General features: G+C 45.7%; 1 protein-coding gene across 7 annotated transcripts in view; it reads right to left on the reverse strand.

The window, feature by feature from the left end:
- The window catches only part of LRMDA (leucine rich melanocyte differentiation associated), a 1,782,822-nt gene that overhangs the window by 1,634,022 nt on the left and 128,979 nt on the right, over window positions 1-19,821 (reverse strand). For all 7 annotated transcript variants that reach the window (XR_009497876.1, XR_009497874.1, XR_009497877.1 and 4 more), the window contains one exon: window positions 15,291-15,391. Coding sequence is in view for 2 of the 7 variants with exons in the window: in XM_059899184.1 (XP_059755167.1) it covers window positions 15,291-15,391 (101 nt within the window). In the remaining 5 variants the exon portion in view is untranslated. The remainder of the gene's footprint in view (window positions 1-15,290; window positions 15,392-19,821) is intronic.

Consider the following 19,821-nt stretch of genomic DNA (forward strand, 5'->3'; position numbering starts at 1 on the left):
TGGAAAAATCACAACACAGATTAAATGACTTGCTCAGTAGCTCACAGATAATTGTGATGGAGTAAAGACAAATAGGTATCCTGTCTCATGATCTCACTGTTTTTCTACCAGATCAGCCCCAGACAGACGTCCTCTGGCTTCGTGGTCTCCAACAATGACTGAGCTTCAAACTAGCAAAATTTCAGTTTCTCATTCAAAATAAAAAATTATAATGACAATAATGCATCATACGATGCATTATATGATATTAACTTACTGTGGTAACCATTTTGCAATATGCGCATTTATCACGTCATTATGTTGTACATCGTGGTCTAATGCAATGTTATGTATCAATCACATGTCAATAAAACTGGGAAAAATGCATCATAGTTAGTTATGTAGTGTTTAGCGATTTACAAAGCATTTGCATCCAAATAACCTATCTCCTGTGCAACCCAGAGACATCCTGAGGAGAAAAGTGGACAATATGCTTTGCCTGTAACTGATAAGAAAACAGAGACTCACGCCTCCTGAAGGGCTGTGTCCAGATTAACAGCAGCAGCAATAGGACTCACACCTGAGACGGATCCAAAAGCAGTAGTGGAGGCCCAGCCCCCAGAGGCCCCTTATTAGAGCGGACGGAGTTTGTTCTATTTTTGTTCTTGTTTCATCTTCCTGAAGGAAGAGGACAAGTTAACCCAACCTAATTTTCTACAGACTTCTAAACTACTAGTATTTGATGTAAAGATTCACTGCCTACAGTTTCTATCTCCCCTGAAATATGATAAGGTCAAATATAAGTTTGGGAAGAAAAACCAGCAACAACCTTGAAGGGGGGCACGGGGAGAGCTGTCCCCTGTTCATGGGCCTGGAAGACAATTTTGCTCTTCTCTGACATTTAGTTACCAACCTACACTAGTTCAGCAAGTAAAGATCTCAAGGACAACAATCAGTTGGAATTGTGGGAAACACAACGGAATCCAATACGATGTGAGAGCCAAGGAGGTAGGCTTCGTAGTTGTGCCAAACTGCATTTAGACCTTGGCTCCTCCACGACCAGCTGTGTACCCTGGGAAAAGTCCCTTAAACTCGGCACACTTTCATTTCCCAACTTTAAACTGTGAAGAACACCTAGCTTGCCATAAGGCCTTAAGAAGGCAATCAGAAGCAGCTGATGGATGAATGGTAGTTACTGCTACCTTTTAAGACCAGTATCATGCTTTTAAACATCCACTGTAGCAAGTGGGGAATTCCAAGATTAGATAGCGTCTTCCAATAGCGGGGGACCTACCACGTGCATAACCCTGCCCTGGGCACCCCTGAATGAGAAGATGTTGACTCATCCTGGAAAAGCTTACATTCCGTGGAGAGGCAGAGTTACTGCAAGGACCCCAGGGCATTCACAGAACCAGTAGCGTGCAAGTTCTCCCAGGGCAGAATGCACCCCAAATGCCAGCGCTGCACAAACACTGAGACGTGGAAAAACAATAATAAATATAATTTCTGAAAGATGAAATTTCAAGCTCTGGTTCCTCCTCTTCTGAATGAGCTGCAGGGCCTTGCCGGGTGCTAAGCAGCCCCGCACTCGTAGCAGCAGTCTAGAAGAACTCCATTAACCGTGACCCTTCTAACAGGGTAATTGCCACGTATGCGTGTCAGGGCCGACACTCAGGCCCTGCTCAGCCGGGGAATGGGCTGCCCTCCACCAGCTGGAGGTGGCGTGCCCCCGCCACATGCCTCTCACTGCAGGGTGAAGGTTTGACAGGGAGAAGCCAAACCTCCCCGGAGTCCTGACTTGACTGGCCTCCCCCAAGACTCCGGCCTGACCAGCCTCCCTCCCCACCCAGCTTCTCCATCCCAGAACCACCTCCACGCTGCACAGCGCAGGCGTCTGTGTCTGTGTGTAAGAGAAGAAACTCACCCTACTCTCCCATTTCTCTCCTCCTGGACTCCCACAAACTCCTGAGGGCACACAGATCAGGGTCTCCCCAGCTCCACTCAGGACAAGCCTGGTCCCAAAGCCCCAACGTTGCGCAAGCTATCTACCCAGCCCAGAAATCTTGAACCAGCGTGGCCAACTCTGCTCTCTTTTCAGAGTGGCCCAAGCCCGTCTTTCTCATGACGTTTCCTCTGAAGAAGTCCCCTTTCCTGAGACCTTCTGGGGCATAAGAAGTGAGAGCATGGACCCTGGCACTTAACTGAACCGTGTTGTCCTGTGGATATCCTGGGAGACCTGTCTGGGACCAACCCCAGGGCTCACCTGGGTCAAGTTAACTGCTCAGCCTGGCTGGCTGGGACCCTTCCTCTCCACGTGTGGCTCCCCAAAGCTGCTCTCTAACTCAGATCAAGCTTCCAGACAGTGGATGGAGTAACTATGCTTCCCAATAGGAAAGAACCACAAAATTCTCAAAGTTGCTGGTAGATTTGGCTGTGGCCCTGTACTGTTCTAATAATTTCACCTGAATTAGCCTTATCTCCACGTTAAGCATATAAGCTTTTGCAAAGAGGTATATCACATCTCTAAGTTCCAGGTACTGGGGAACCTAGTACGCATTGAATATTTATGTATTTGTAATGAACAGGAAGGGACTTCCCAAGAACAATGATCCAAGTCCTCAGCCCTTGCGGACATCTCCAGACAGCTCTGGGGAACCCTGCTATCCTAAGCAGTCCCCACCTCCACTCAGTTGCACGATAATCTAGGTCATGGCCATATGAGGTGGTTTCTCAAAGACCTTGGAAAGCACCTGGCCCTAAAGTGCATCCATGGAGGGTGCACGTGGTTGTACACGGCAGCTAGAAAGCCCACTGCAACCCTGCCGGCATTCTCCAAAACATGTCATCCCAGGCCTGACTTGCACCCACCAGCTAAAGAGGAAGAAGATAAGAAAAACCTTCAACTCTATGGTTAAATTTACCCCTACAGTCATTCTTCCGGGGTTTCACATCATGGGCTGGAACAAATGCAGTGCTCCTCAGAGGCAGGATACTGGACAGAATTGACCTTCGGGAGTTACTGGCAGCCTCCGTTCTATACCCCACGTCAGGCTGATTTTGCCTACCAGAGCCCAGCCTCCAAGAACAGAATTCAGCGTACTGGTTTGCTACATCCAATTATACAACTGGAAGGATGGCTATCCTTCTGTGATTTTAGTCCAGCTCAGGCGTCTGAGGAAGAATTCACAAGAGCCAACCAGGACAGACCCGTAATTCAACTGTCAGCACAGATGAAGACAGCCTGCCCTCTCAGGGTCACCCTCGGGTCCTGATCACCCACTGCTCCTGGGAGGTTTCGAATCCTCAGGAGGTGAGCTACCACGGTGATGCACTTAGATAGGACAGGGAATTCATTCTGAAAAATAAGACCCTGAAATAAAATGCACACTCCACCAGGCAATTGCAATGCACCCCCAAGACTGATGGGCAAGTGCCCCTCATCCAGCTTTTCAGAAGGTGAACGGACAAAGGCTCTTAACAAACTCCATCCCCTCTCGCTTCCTGCTCCACCAACTCCACAAAAATGCATTTTAGTAGATGCAATCATCAGAGCTGCTGCGGAACAAATATAAAAAGTAATCAGAATTTGAGGAACAAAGCACCTCAAAACTCACATATTTAAACATCTATATGGGTGTCTGTCTCAGTGAAACAGAGAAGAGTCTTGGGACAAAATGGAGCCTTTGCAAACAGCATTCTGTTCGAAAAGAATTCATCTAAATTATGCCCTGTGCTGTTATTTCTTTAGTAGTACGAGGGCAAAATAAAGCTAGCTCCAGTTAGGGCAACTTTAATTGTAAAATAATAAAAATGTAAAGAGGCTTCCTTTGCCATCATCCTATGTTCTCACCGACTGACATCCGCTCTACATCTGAGCGCCATTCAGGAGAAAAGACAGGGTATATATAAAAACCAGCAGGTGAGTAGAGACTACAGACAGCAGCAATACTACAAATGCCACATTTTGACAGTGGTCAACAGCAAAAAGGTTTTTCTTCACACATTTTCTCTCACCCCACACCCCTCACTGCCTCTCACAAGTGCTCACAGCTCTCTCTAGAGGTATACGATACCTGGAATTTATCTATTTTTGGAAAACAAAGCTACACATAGAAATCATGGATTCCTCTTTGACCCACAACAAACTAAATCAGGCTCGAGTTCCAAGCATCATTCTCCGACCCCCTACCCACCCCCAACTATGAAAGTCTTTTCTGCTCAGAAGGTCCATGCATTTACTAAAATAATTTGAGACTTCATCAGAAAGGCCATTATGCCTGCAAACTTTAAATAATTTAAATGATTCCTTGTATATAAATATTTCATATCAGAAATTGATTTCCAAATGCAGCACACATGAAGAATGACCACACTAAGCAGTGGCCGAGTACATCCTGGTGTTCCAAAATACAGGCAGTATCTTACTGCAACAGAAAGACTGAATTCCACACGAGGTTATGCACGGTTATATGTACCACCTACATACAAATAAAACTGCAGCCTCTGACTCCCGCTCCTATCAGACTAGGAACTTATCCAGTGGAATCTTCAAGAAAAGCCAAGTAAAAGGCTTTGAAACAAATTTTTAATTTGTTAAACTGCTTCATTTTCAGGGGATTAACTGGGGCTTTGACGAGGTTAGAACTGATGCTGAATACTTTAACTGCCATGTCCTGAAAGCACTCAATTTTAACCTTGGGTGAGACCAGCCTAAGATTTTAAGCTCTCCAACCTTTAAAAAACTCTGGCCACTAGCCCCATCCTGTGTCAATAGGCAGAGGGAAAAAAAAAATCCTGTTTCTAAAAGTTGTAAGAAAAAAAACAAACAGGGTTGAGATGCGACCCCAAGCCTGAAAACATGCACAGGTTTTCCCTGAGCGGCATGAACAGCAGTCATGTTAAAAGCGGTGAACAAAGAACAGAGATGCACGATCAACACCACTAACCAGGGCTCCAGGCAGCACAGAATAAACCAGCTCGAAACACATGGGCACTGAGACCCCACAGCAACTTTCCAGGCAGCCTCAGGAGTGCGACAGCCCAGGAGCCTGGGCAGCCTTGAAGTGTGGCAAAGAGAGGGTGGGTCCTCGCTGGAGCCCCTCCCCTGCCCTGTCCAGCAACTCTGGCCGCTCCTTTCCTCTGTGTGTTCCCAGAGTACCCAGGGAAGAAGGCGTAACAAGGTCAAGTGGGGCTGAACCAAGTAAAATATGTCCACTTCTCACCCCAAGCCAGCGGCACATATAACCCCAAAATGTACCATCCAGGAAAACACCTCCTAGCTGATGGAGACAATATTTCGAACTCTCTCTCTCTGTCTCTCTGTCTCTCTCTCACTCACTCACTCACACACACACACACACACACACACACACTTTCTCTCTCTCTCTCTCAAACTTTCTTTTACCAGGACAATAGCCGAGAAGACAACATAACTCCTCAAGCCTTAGCAAAAGCTAAATCCTGTCTTCCTTTAGATGCAGCATTCAGCTTGATGTAGTTAAATTAACAAAATGTTCCCTTGACATTTAAATTCTCTTTTTCTTTCCGTTTTTCCTCCTTGTAAGCAGAGTGGGGGGTGATGCGTAATAATATGTCAAAGACAAAGCAACTTCAAAACAAAATCAGTTACTTGTAAACAATCCTTGTGGGGATGTTTTGCCCCTCCCCTCCCCCTCCCCAAGAAAAACAGCCCTGCCAGTTGTAATAGAAAGCGAAGTAAAGATAAATCAATTAGCTTGCTAATTTCTCCCCTCTCATTTATTTAGCTCTAGCACTGTATTTGTCGTAATTGACTACAATTATGTTAATTACTAACTCCAGTATAATTACTATATTTATTGTCATTGAGCAGGCGATGTACCCACAGCAAAGCTGGCATTTGTCGGGCATCAAGAAAGCAAACTGTCGAGAGGTGATTCTCGGCAAACTGGCGGATGTGGCTTCGGCAAATGAAAGGGCAAAAGAGATTTCATGCAATGTTAGTTTGAAAGCACCGGTTCATTAAGGATATTAATTTTCTGATAACTACACATTTAAGCGTGACACACTCGTGCCGTATCTACAGGATTTCGCAATTATTAATGCGTGACAGTTTCAAATGCTAAGTGAATCAATTAAACAGCAGCATTCACAATTTGAGAAGAGATAACTGCTTCATAACTACCTAAGACTACAATTTTCACATGACAAAAAAGAGCCATTGAGGCGCCTTCAAAACCTGACAGGTCAAGAAAGAAGTTTGAAACAAAAGCACCTTACAACCATCATCTCTCCTCTTTACTTGTCAGATCAACTTTGCTAGTGTCTCCCCAGAAACGGCATCACATGCCAGCTGCCACAAGGTGATTTTTCATGTCTTGTCAAAGAAATCTTTTATTCTATTTGCTCTGCATTAACATGTTACATTTATTGATCAAGGGCCTGTTCCGCAGCCACAGCAGGGCACTGAGCTCTCCATGCCTCCGGGGCTTTGATGTCCCGGTGACATTCGAGCCCGAATAATGCACATACTAAATGGATTTAATGCAGAAATGTGTTTGGGTCTGACAGTTACATTAATAATAGCCCCTCACACTGATAAATATGCAATTGCTACTATTAAGAGTTACCCAATTATGGGGAAAATATTTCTCTACCTTATAAATAAATCCATCAGGGAAGAAAAAAAAAGTTTTAACAATGGTGCATTTTTTTAAAACATTTCTCCAGCTGCAGAAACTAGGCGGTATGGGGGTTAACACCCCCTCTCCCACCCTCCTCTCCTATTGTTTTTAGTAAGTCTTGCTTTATCTCAAAAATGGGTCTGGGATTTTTTTTTAAAGAAAAAAGCTCTTTTGTCGGTCTTCCCTGCTCTACCCGTCTCTTATTTCTTCAGAAAAAGAGAAAAAGCAGACACCCAAGAGACTGAAAAATTGGGTTCTGTATAAACTCAGAGAGGAGCTTAGGGGAGGTGGTGCAAAGGTGGGGGGCACGTAGCTGATCCCCATAATGATGGGTCTGGAGGAGGGGGTGTCTTTTTTTCTTTAAACTCTAAAAGGAAACCTGAGCATGTGTGTGTATGTCTCTTCCTCATTTACAATCCTAAGTGACCTTGTGCTGTGGCAGTGATGAGGGTGTGAGTGCAAAGGGGAAGAGAAAGCAGCTGGGACAGGAGAGAGCTTTTATTAGGAAAGCCTCGGCCAGGGAGAATTCGTAGTTCCTACATCCCTGCAATTAAACACAGACACCCAGCAAAATGCATAATCACTCCCTTTTCATCATAAAGGGGCAGGGAACAGCTGAAATCACCAGCACAGCAGTCCCCAAGGAGACAAGAGGAAAGAGGCTTTTCACATGGTGGGTGTGTGCATGCTAGTGAGTACATGTCCAAGTACAGACACAGACATGGACACACACACACCCTCTTCTTTTCCCTCCAGAATCAAAAGTCATGCATGCAGTCATCCGTCTCAAGGTTCCCCATCCTGAGGCTGGGACAGTAGAGCCACGGCAAATGCTGAGCCATTTCTTGCCCTGACAGTGACCATCTGAGCCATGCCTCGTAACCCAGAGGGGGCAATAAAAGCAGAGGAGGAGGTCTCTGGGAACCCCCAACTCCCAGCTGGCACAGGCCTCACGAGGTCACCAAACTTTGCACATCAGGAAGGTGTGGGAGAAACTGGAGAGAGAAGGAAATGCAACAGAGACAACCCTGAGGCTTCTATGGTCTCCAACCTGGAGCTGCAGGATCCACTCTGACCCAGCTTCCGTGAACTCCACAGGCTGCTCATGATTTTATATAACAAACTCCCCTGCCCCCAAGGAAATATAGGCTTGGAAATGACCACCCATCTTCTCGCACAAAGAAAGCAATGATTTATACCATGAGAAGCAGTCTAGAGTAACTACAAAGCTGAAGTCAAACCACCAGGGCCATTTAATCCCAGCATTTAACCATCATTGTGATCTGGGGGAGATTTCTACCCCTATCTTGGCCTCAGTGGCTACATCGGAAAATACTGTTGGGAGGACTGAACGAGCTAACACCTGGTAGGTGCTCTGCCCAGCCTCGGCATGTAGCAAGTGCTCTATAATATTGCTCATGTATTAATAAGGAAAAAAACCATGATGTCTAATGTCACTTGTTTGACCCCTTGTCCCTGGGCTCCTTTGCAGGGCCGAGCAAGTCACCTCTGGGTACTCATCTGCAAGGCTGCTTTACTTCATGAAGTGAGCCATTCCCCAGCTCTCGCCTACAGGACTCAGAGGTCTTCCTCAGGGTGCAGCTGGCGTGGGGGAGGGAGGGTTCTTTGGTCTAAAGCTGTCCCATGCCCTGCAAGACATTTAGCACCCCAGGCCTCACCCACTAAATGCTAGTCGAGTCCCCACCGCCATCACTGTGATAGAACTTCATGGTTTAGAAGACAGAAGGCCAGTGAGTAGAGAGTCTGAACGGGTGAAACTCGCCGGTCTCTCCCCCTATTCCCGAAAATCACCCCTGCTTCCAACAGCCACCCTGACAACAGACAGCAACACCACCACATGTGCAATGACCTCAGAGCAGAGAGCAGGGCAGGGGGAGAGGGTAGAGCGGGGGGCCCAAGTTCCAAACGGCTCAGAGAGAGAAACTTTACAAAAAAAGGAAAATTAAACCGAAGGCTCTGAAGGACTTAAACGGGTGAGATGAGAAATAAAAGGCATTACTAAACAAGTGTACGAATTTCTCATCCTGCAGGCAACACTGTAGGAAATATGGAGACAAGGTTTATGAAAGCCCTTTCTAAACCACACTGCGAGTCATAGGGAACATCGCCATCTATGAGAAAGCTGAACCTCAGGAAAGCCCCACAGTCTCTCAGTCAACTCGCTCCAAAGGCCCACCACTGTCCCAGCTCAGTCTTACACTCTGTGGCTCAATACCCTATTTTCTGGCCAAAGGGTAGAAATCCATGAAGTCAGGACATTCTTGGGGGAGGGAGGCAGCAAAGTACCACATAAACCTCACTCGCAGTGGCTTCCTACCTGCTCCCTTGGGTCATCTTCCTTCCCTCCCTTCCTGTTTTCCTTTAAACTGTTTTTGGTGGTTCTACAGTCACAAAGGTCACTCTAGGAAGAGTCATAAGTCAAGGAAATCAAAGTCTTGCTATCGAGACATCAAACATTACCTGCCAGGTCATTTTCCACTTCACCTTTTGACTGTATGTTCTGCTGGTAGCCGGAGACACTAGAATGGCCAATAATATTCTTGGAACAAAAAAGGTGCTTTTCATAGCACTGCCCAGATCAGAGAGAACACTGCTTCCAACATACGTAGACCCTCGCCTCCTTGAATCACTCAGGGCTTATCAAGGCCCTAGAACTATTGTGAAAATTCACTAACAGTTTCTCTTCCTAAAGCCTATCTTTCCCATCATCATCTCTTCCTCTCAAGTCTCACCAACATGATGAGCTCTGTTGCCAACCCAACCCCAATATCAGTGAGCTCCCCAAGTAAGACTACTACATTTGGGTTTTGAAAACAAGTATGAACAAGGCCCCTGACTGCAAAGAAACAGTTTGATGAAGACCCAACACCAACAGAACATGACCTTCGAGCTGTTCTCCTAAGAGTCTAGGCGGGGAGTTCTCTTACTCATTCCTACCATGATATGAACAAAGGAACACTCCCAGTTGGGAAGGATGAAAAATGTGAGCAAGATGAGTGGGCTTTAGCCTATGCAATGTCAGACAGCTGGAAAACTAAGGTATTTGTACCAGTTAGAACAGGCTAGCTTACACTGCATTAAATAACTTCACGTCTTGTAACACAAATTTCTTGTTTACAATCTATATCCAACATAGGTCAGCAAGGGGTTCTGGTCATTTATGGTCAGAACCCAAGACTGATGGCCACAGCAAGCAGAAGAGAAAGTGGCAAATTATGCACTGGCTCTTCAAGTTTCTGCCACTGGTTATACCAAAGGGTGCAAAGATGTGCAAACATGCCATATACTTAAAGAGGAAATCTTGAATGTTTGTGAGGAACCCCAGTGACTACCAGAGAGTGAAATGGCCCTATGGAGGGCCCCTAAGAGTTGGTTTTTAGCCTCACTAGCGCCATGTTTAAGCACTAACCATAGCTCTGCTTACTCAAGACCTATTATGTGCCAGGTAATTTGTTAGGCACTTTACACACAGTTACACACTCAACATTTTTGTAATTAGCCCAAGGCCAGTTAAACAACTGGTGAGTGACAGTCCTAAGATTTCAAGCCGGGGTGGCCTAACCCCAAAGCCTTGGCTCCTTTCATTACACTGCCCATTTTCCCAACTGAGCAGCAAGCTAACAGGCCCAGTTTTGTCCAGCAGTTAGTAATAGGCATAGATATGGTCGTATGTCCGCCCTCGAAGATTTGACAGTGTACCAGTTGTCCACCTCACTGCCTGGCAGGGAGGACAGAGCCACTCTTTTTCTACTGGAGCTGCCCAAACTCCCCAGCCCATCACTGTCATCCTGGACAAAGCCAGAGAAGCAGCAAGCTCCCACCTAAGAAAGTTTCTCCTAAGCAATTCTCCCATCCAGTACATTTATCAGAGTGATGCTAAGTAAGATACAACTGCCAATGATTTTTAAAACGTAAGCTTCCTGTTGCCATAGATCAATTAAGCCCTCTCAATTTTATTGCCAGATTGACACAGATGTGCTTATCACCGTGTGCCGTGGGAGCTCTGCTCTGCCCACTGTGTTCACAGGCTCAGCAGGCAACCCACCCAACCCACTCAAGGCCCTTGGGGGAGAGAAACGGGCCACCAGAGAGAACACTGCCCTTTCCCAGTCAGGGGAGAAGGAAAATGAAAGCTGGAACAACTCATTACCAAGATCTCTTTGCCTCGATCAAGGAACCGGAGGACTCTCTGTACTGATCACAGAAGTAAAGTAAAATACGAAAACCTCAAAAACGAGTTCAAGTAAGAGTTTGGGACAATGGATATTCAAATACTCCTGGTAGCAGAAGTCGGTATAACCTCTCTTTAAGGCAATCTGCCATCTGTATCAAGGCTCTCTGACAATTCCATTTCCAGGAATTTGCCCCAAACAACTAATCAGAGACATTCATCAATGAGCATTACAAGGCAATTTATAACAGAGATATTTATAACAGTAAAAATCTGGAAACAATCTAAATGTCCAACATTAAGAAATAAGAAACCATTAAAAACTGTAATATTTATTGAGATGGGAATATGCTTCCAACACAATGTAAGCAACAGCGTCATTTAAAAAATATTTGGCATTATGAAAGACTCCAAGACAATAAAATGTTAACGATGGTGATTCCTGGGTGGTAAGATTATCAGTGAAAATTTGAGAGAAAGAGGGTTTCTGTCATACCTTTGTGTTTTTCAAGATTTCTAAATTGATCATTGTTGGTTTCATTATTTACAAGACTGTCTTCAAAAAATAAAACCTAAAGTACAATGTCATGCAGATGTAAACACTGGATTCATGATCATAAATGCATCTAAGTTTAAGGGACAAAACTTCACTCCTCTTGGCTATTACCTAATATGCCCTTTAAAGGGGGGATGGCAGGACCCTACACCTGAGAATCATGTCCAGAGAGCTGGTCCCAGTTCACGGTCATTGCAGTTCACCTGGTTTTCATCATAACAGGAAGAATGAGGTCTGGGCTGAGAGAGCAGGTAAGGAATGTTTGAGTCTTTTAAGGGAGCCAGAAATTTTATTTGGACCTTTTGTCTTGCTTCCCTTTCCAACCCGACAGAGAACATACTGGCCAGGGACTTTAACTCCCTCCAGGACAGAGTCATAGAAGCAAGACAGTCTCAACTTCCACGACTTTCTGCATAGTTTATTACTGGACAACCCAACTGAGGTAGAGATGGAGTCACCATAGTTAACGCAGGAGACAAGACCCTAAGGTGTAACGGGAAGAAAAAATAAAAGGTCAGAGCTTATAAACCCATAACCACACTCCCCTCCAGCATGAACAGGTGGCCATAGAGACAATCAGCAGAAACATCACTTTCATGAATGAAATTAACAACGATGATGGGCTATGAATTAATAGACAACAGAGACGGATGTCCCTATCACAAGTGGTTAACTGAAGCCTGGTGCCTCCGTTTTCACTAACATCTTGGCAAGAAGTAATATAAATCTGGCCACATGAGAAATTCTCATGTTAGCATATGCACGGAATATCTCTGGAGGATGACAAAAATCAACTACCAGTAGTTAGCAGTGCAGATGGGAACCAGGAGGCAAAAGGACTTACGTGTAAAGGAGATTTTCTTTTCACTGGTTGCATGTTTGTTCCTCCTAAAGACTGTGCCATGTGAACGTATTAAATATTTTGAAATGAATAAATAGAACTCCTTGCCTAAAAACAAGCTGTACTCTAAAGCACAAACAGACTGCAGCTGATTTTGTGATTTATGAGATTAGCAAAATTTGTATTAGTGGCTCTCATCCATTTAAGGCAATACCCGGATATGACTCTTCGGATGAGAAAAGGAAGCCTGCACAGATGCTCTATAAAAAGGAGGGGGGTGATTTTTCTGAATATAACAGAGTAAGAAGAATTTTGTGTTTCTGAGGGCAGCTCTGGAAAGAAAAGTGACATTGGAAAGCAGAGAAAGTGGCTGGGAAAGAGGGGCACCTGGTCACATGCAGGAGACCTGACCCTAATGAGAGGAATCGCCAAGGAGAAGGTCTCTAGGGCAAGGGGGTACCCAGAAGATTTCCAGGAACAATGCTAGCCCAATGTGTCTCCTGCTGCATCCAACAATTACCACCCTATCGCCCCCAGCACACTTTGAACTGGCATAATACACAGTAACATTGTGTTGGGCTTCAGAGAGATGAAGGGGGTGTCCCAAGTGGGGCCAGACAGGCTGCCAAGAGGGAGAACAGCAGACAGAGCAGAGAGAGTTAGAACAGGGAGCTATGGTGAATCCAGGTGGAGAGCAAATACAGGGTGATATGCTCCCCCAAATTCCATGGAAATAGTAAGTCAGGGCTGGGAAGAAACCTTCTACAGAAGGTGGGATGGGGATTCACAGTATTTCCTTTGGGTATGATGATCCCTGCAGGCTGGTGGGCTAGTGACATCTGTCACATTCCCGTCTATTTGGAAGGTAAGTTTATTATCTTTCTCTTCCCTTCTCCTCCTTCTCTCCCCTCCCCCATTTTTTTAAGAGAAATTAGTTAGGCATCTAAGTCGTCTTTGAATATTTATCCAGCTGAAGGCAGAGACCAGGGCCCGAGTAAGCTTGCATCTTCCTCTGACACGCAAGATAAATAGTGCCGCCTCCCTTCGCCCCCGAGTTAGGTTAATAAGACCATCAAAGATGAGCCAATCCCAACATAACCATGTCAAGCCAGGGTTACTCTTCTCCACTGTGGTCTGTAACACCTTCTGACTTTGTAAGTCCTAATATAAACCCTTCCATTAGACTTCATCCCTGCCCCAACCCAGCTATAACCCACACACTGACCACAACAGGGGTAAGAACAGGTTCCTGACCAGAAGGGATCACTCCTCACACTCAACACTTACAGAAATCTGTCTCCTCAACAGCAACAAAAATTAATACAAATCTTAACTCCTCTCCCTCTGAATTTATTCCACCGATCTCCTTCTCACAAAATGTTCCTGCCTCCAGGATCCATCATTTCCTGTGATAAATCCTTTTAGATCCAGCCCCTCAGAGCCAAGAGCCCCTTCTCGCCCGCCACCAAGCTCGCTCGGCACACACACACCTCCCAGGATTCCAGCCTCTTCTTTGCCAAAGGGAGGCAGGGCCCGGAGCATGACAAAGACGGCTGTTTCCTCAGAGCTGGCAGCCCAGCCCCGTGACCTGTGACCGCTGACACGCTCCCTCACAGGGCCCAGCCTCCTCAAACCCACATCCGGGCTCCCAGCAGCAAAGCAGCCACTGCCCGAGCCACAGAGCCCCAAGCCCCTGCAGGCCGGTCACATGGGAAGAACTCCTTCCGATGCCCCAAGGAACCCTTTGCCTGAGTCTGTCCTGGGGAGCTCTTTAAGGGGCGCCCGTGTCTCAGGCACTGTCCAGTCCAGGTTGTGTATTCTGTCCCCAATTTGGGTAGGGACCAAAAACCATCCTTTGTTTCTTTAGAGTCAGCGTTTGTTTGGCATCCTCTCATCACTCTATTACTTTGCAACTTTTCAGTTTCCACATCTCTCCAGAAGCATACAAACCCCTTGGGAGTCAGGGAGAGAAAGCACACAGCGCCCACTCTCTTCCAACACAACTCCCTGGACGCCCCTTCCCTGGAGACCATGCATCTCAGCTGTGAGTTCTTGAGCACCAGCCCAAGAAGCTCTGCTGGCTTAGCTTCAAGTCCCCTCTGGTGCCTTAAAGCCCTGAATTTTGTCCATCTTCCCTGGAATCCATAATTCCCAAGTGTCCCGACTCAGAAGACACTCCGCAGCATGGAAGCAGGAAAGTACAGAAGCCCTGGGGTGGGATTCCAGCTCCTCACCCCTCCTTCCACCTTGAGACAGTTTGTTCCCCTCACAGGACAGCATGGCTCTCAAGGGGACACAGGAAAAACCTCTGTGTGGAACCACCTCGTTAGGAAAAGCCACCACCCAGATCCCTGCCCATTTGTCCCACTGATACCTGCTTTCCGAGAGCCTCCTATCTCCCTCCCCGAAGCCCCCAAGCCAGTCGCAATTCAAAATCTTTTAGGAAGAAATGAAATAACTGTTTTCTCCATTGGAATAATACAGACGATCACACTTACCTTCTCTGCCAAGTTTGGAACAGTCGTTCAAGTTTCCCTCCCACCTACCCCATGCCAACAGTGTTGGAATTACTTTGAAATACCATCTGGGAGAAATCATCATCACAAATATTTAAAGTTCCAATTCATAAAAAGGCAAAGGAAAAAAAGCACACAAAAACACTCTACCTGGAATTTGGCAAATCTTTGGGCGATGGAGTTATCCAGGAAAGCATTCCTCAACACCCCCAAAACACTTGCTGGTTCTACCTCACTTTCTCCCCAAGAGTATTCTAACTCGTCTGCACGGACATCAGTGAGAAAGGAAAAGAACAAAGTGACACTGACAGCCCTCTCATGACACATGTGAGACCGAAGATGCTCACGCTCGCTGCTTTTTCATCGGCGCAAAGAGGGGAGCAGAGAACCACGTGAAGCAGAGTCAAACCTTTGGGGTGCGGTTCCACAGGTCTCACAGCCCTGTACCCTATGCAGAGCTGGGATGTCTGACTTTTATCTGCAGGCCGTTACCAGGGGGACTGGGCCTCCCAGGCCTGGTCTGCGTCTCGTGAAGGTTACATACCTCAGAAGGTTAAAGCTCAGATCAAGCCTCTTTGCAAAATGTCCACAGTCCCTGCCGAGGTGCTCTGGAATCTCTCTGCAGTCCTGGCCTATGTAGGACACCTGGAAATTAAATGGAACAGAAACAATTGTGGCCAACGGAAATCACCCAGCTGCTCACAGCCCTGCGTCACTGATCCGATGATTGCTTCCGCAACTTGAAACACACGCTTCACACATGAGAAGCCCCACGTGTGGCTGTTTCCCTGATCAAATCAGCTTTGGGGGCTTCAGGGACTGCCAACAGCTCCCCTTTGCTGGTACACTTAGCATGATGGAGACTAATCCCAGCACAATGGAAACTGGACTGAAATTGGCCTGATTCAGATGTCCCAAAAAAAACCCAACGTCAGAGCACGCTGGTATAATCACAGCAATCAGCCTCTTGCTCAGGGGCCTTCCCAACAGCTGCCCCTCTGGCTCTCCTGCTTCCCCTCCTCTGCTCCCACCCTCCCCCAAATACCCTGTGATGCACATTACCTCATAAAAGACACAGCAGATGCACTTACCAGCATTCAACCTGCAGGGTGCTGGAACAAATAGGGTTGGACAAGAAAACCTCCCCAGACCGCCAATCCCATCCTATTTCCACCGTGTATAAAATGTCCTCCACACTCTGAACGAAGCTGACTCAAGGCGACGGGGCAATGACGGGTGGCCAGAGCTTCCAAGACTCTGTCCTCCAGGGATCCTTTGGCAATCAACCCCACTCTGCTTGCAGACCTGTTCCCTCAGGCATTCTTTTACTTATTTTATTATTATTATTATTTACCTAGAGTGTGCCCAAACATTAAGAGGCTGAACTGAAATTTGATCCCAAAACTTCTGACTGTGACAAGGTCAGAGGGCTTTCTCACTGCTCCAAGCACTGAGTTTTTGAAACTCACTTTTACAGATAGCACACTGCAGGAAGGACTGGCAACTAATTCCAAAACCAGTAAGACAAACCAGTGACCAGGTGGCCAGTGGGTCACAGTACGTGACGCTTTCCCACTAAAGGACCCTACCTTCAATTGCTCGGCAGAAATTCGTGGCTGTAGCCTTGATCCTTTCCCCCTGCAAATCCTCATTCTTCTACACATACAGACAAGGATGTCTTGGAATGAGAGAGAGGTGTCCAGGGGGGTGGGGAAGTTATGATTCCTAATTGAGAACAAGAATATGGTGGCCTTCTTGCATCCTCAGGTATTGGGTTAAACTGTATGAATTACTAATATTTCGATCATTGTAGAACTACACAACAGTACTTTCATATGGCTCAATCTAATACAAGTCACGCTGCACCCTAGCACCCTCAATTTTTCAGGTCATCTCTCAACCCTGTCCTATCCAATGGGGACCAGTTGTTGATGATACAACATCGTGTATTCACTCTCCTTCAGTAACTTCATTCCTGGAGAAGACAAAGTGGGGATAAGGGACAGAAAAATAGCTGACTCCAATAAAATTATTTTGACTTAGGAAGATACAGGCTAGAAACTAAAGAGCTGTAAGTTAAATATGGTAATCTCTCCCCTTTCTACACGAGACCCATCTTTCTTCAGAACTCCTTGTGTAACAAATTAAGTTCTGCTTCCAAGCAGAGATGGAAGTTATACACTAAGGAGAGACTGGAGAATCTAGGGATTTCAATCACTCAAATGTCCACTCCATCAGCAGCTTCTTCTGTATTATATGTTCACATTGGTCCCCAGGCCCAAGGTGCTCACCTGAAAACCCATCCCTTTCACCCAAAATGCACCACCATCTTGTACACATCAAAATCATTCAAGACCTCTGCTATATATGAAGCAGAGAGGCTGAGCTTTCAATGTAGGAACTGAGTTCTTTCCTCATAGGGTCATCAAGGACTAAATTTAGTAGGGACTCAATCACAACCCCTCATGTTTTATACAGGGAAACTAAGACTCCAGAGGCCTGCCCACTATAATACATCTTTCTTAATGATAGAGCCTGGACCACACCTTGCACCAGGAATAAGGACTTCCAACATGCAGGCCATGGAATTCTTAAATATCCACATGTGGATGTGGATTTTCTTCAACAACAAAATCCAGTGGTGCATCTATCATCAAGTTTCGGCTTCAAAATGAGTTTTCCTAGCTGAAAGGTCTAGAACTACCTCATGACACCATGTGGAAGGCCCCAGAAGAGTGTCAGAGCCTGGGGAAAGAGGGATATTTGCTCCCCTTTTTCTTCTGTAGGATTCCACTTCAGAGCAAACAAACACCAAGGACAGCTATCACCATGAAGCATTCGGATCATTCACAACATGTCTAACAAGACTCCCATCAGCTTGTTTTATTCCATGGTCTTAACAGCGCAATATCCCAAGAGAACTAAACAAAGCACAACTTGCTCCTATTCCACAGAGATGAAGACCAAGTCTCCAAAATTTAGTAAGAAAACCAACTTGATAAGCCATCTGCATGCTTAGACCACCCTCATGGTAAACTGGAAGCTTTTTGAGATGTGAGCTAAGTCAACCATGTTGAAGGGTTCAAATTGGCTGGAAAAGGCTTAAAAGCAGCAAGCAGTCACTGCCAGGCACTGCAACCAACACTCATAATGAGAGGAGAAACTTATTTAAGAAGTGCTCCTGGGGCTTCCCTGGTGGCGCAGTGGTTGAGAGTCTGCCTGCCAATGCAGGGGACACGGGTTCGAGCCCTGGTCTGGGAAGATCCCACATGCCATGGAGCAACTAGGCCCGTGAGCCACAACTACTGAGCCTGCGCGTCTGGAGCCTGTGCTCCCAACAAGAGAGGTCACTCGACAGTGAGAGGCCCGCGCACCGCAATGAAGAGTGGCCCCCGCTTGCCACAACTAGGGAGAGCCCTCGCACAGAAACGAAGACCCAACACAACCATAAATCAAGAAATAAATTTTTTTTTAAATGTATATATAGTTATACAATTTTTTAAAAAGTTGAAAAAAAAAAAAAAAAGAAGAAGTGCTCCTGAGTGGAAGACATTACCTCTCAGGATGTCAGGAAACTTTCTGGAGCATGGGACCACCTAACATAAAACAGGAAGCCAGAAGAGCCAGATCAAAAATAGTTTGCATCTTCACCAAACAAGAGGAGGGATACAGAGCTTAACAGATCTTAAATGGCACAGAAGAGCCCATCCAAAATGAGAAGTCATTGCATTTAGTCAATTATCTTGATTTTGAGTGAACTGAAGAACAAAGTTTCGTACTTTTAGTTTGCCTACCTTATGTAATAGGCACCCCAAGACTTCTACCCTGTGTGGAATTACAACAGAAAAGGACACCATTATCAGGGAAATGAAAACATATCAAGTTCAAGACCCTTACAGAGAGGAACACCAGACAGAAAAACAAGAATGTCTTGGCGGGATACCCACATGTACACACAGCCAGTTCCTCTGAGCAGAAGCTGCAGAAAATTACCAAACTGCAGAACACTGAGGGTTTCTCTTTGCAGTTGGGATGGTCTGGCTCCTGAACTTTTCCGTAGTAGCCAGACTGAGAGGAGATTATTTTAGGATGCCTGCCCCCACCCAGGGGTGAGGGATTCTTAATTTTAAGTTCACAGTACTGGAAGCTCTGTGAGAGTAGAAACAGCTCTGGGCATGAGTTTGGGTCCCTGTGCTGCTGCTTCCAAACCGTATTATCTTGGATGGGTCACAATCTCATGGAGTCTGTTCCTCTTCTATAAACTAGTTAAAAACTAACCACCTCCAAAGGTGTTAAGAATAATGTAACTACTAACACTTATTAAAAGCTTACCACCTGGCTCTTAACTAGTCAACCCTGGTTAAACAGCCCCATGAGTCACATATTACCCTGTAATGTAAGTTAAAATTGAGGAATGAGGTAAGTTAACATATTTAAAGTACACAGCCCTGTCCTGGGCACCTAGTGGCCACTGGGTAAATAGTTATTGAATCAGACCAATATCCCTGTGGCAGGGGTTTCTTATTCCAGTGTCTCTCAGGTATGAGATTTCAGTACCCAAATTTCAAGTTTGCATTTATACCTGCAGTTGTATGAATGCCACTACTTTAATTATCCTAAGCTAGTGGAAAAGGAAGATTGAGGCTTTCGTACTGAATATAAATGATGCATTCAAGCCAAAAGAAGACCAAATGGAGTCAGATCCATGCTAAAAGATTTTACAGAGAAAAGTGGAGGGAGGACCACCTCATCCCCGAGCGTGTGGCGTTACAGGTCTGTGCAACTCCTCAAACCCAGGGCGATGGCCGTCAGCCTACAGCAGCATTGAAAGCAGTGACCAAGTTTCAGCAAAACATCACCCATCTCATTAAAGTGTTTATTTTATGGGTGTTACGGTTTTCATCTTTACACTTAAGCCATCCCTTTATTTGGGGCTTATAAGTCTCTAAATATGAACTTAGAAAAAGTTCTATCTGGGTTTATGTTTGTATACTTAAGCAATATTGTAATAAAAACAGTAATACTGTGGATTCACGGCAAGTGGGGTTTTTTCCCCCCTTTATAAGGATCCCGAG

Source organism: Balaenoptera ricei, chromosome 16 (assembly GCF_028023285.1).
Source record: "Balaenoptera ricei isolate mBalRic1 chromosome 16, mBalRic1.hap2, whole genome shotgun sequence".
In the NCBI taxonomy this organism is placed as follows: Eukaryota; Metazoa; Chordata; class Mammalia; order Artiodactyla; family Balaenopteridae; genus Balaenoptera; species Balaenoptera ricei.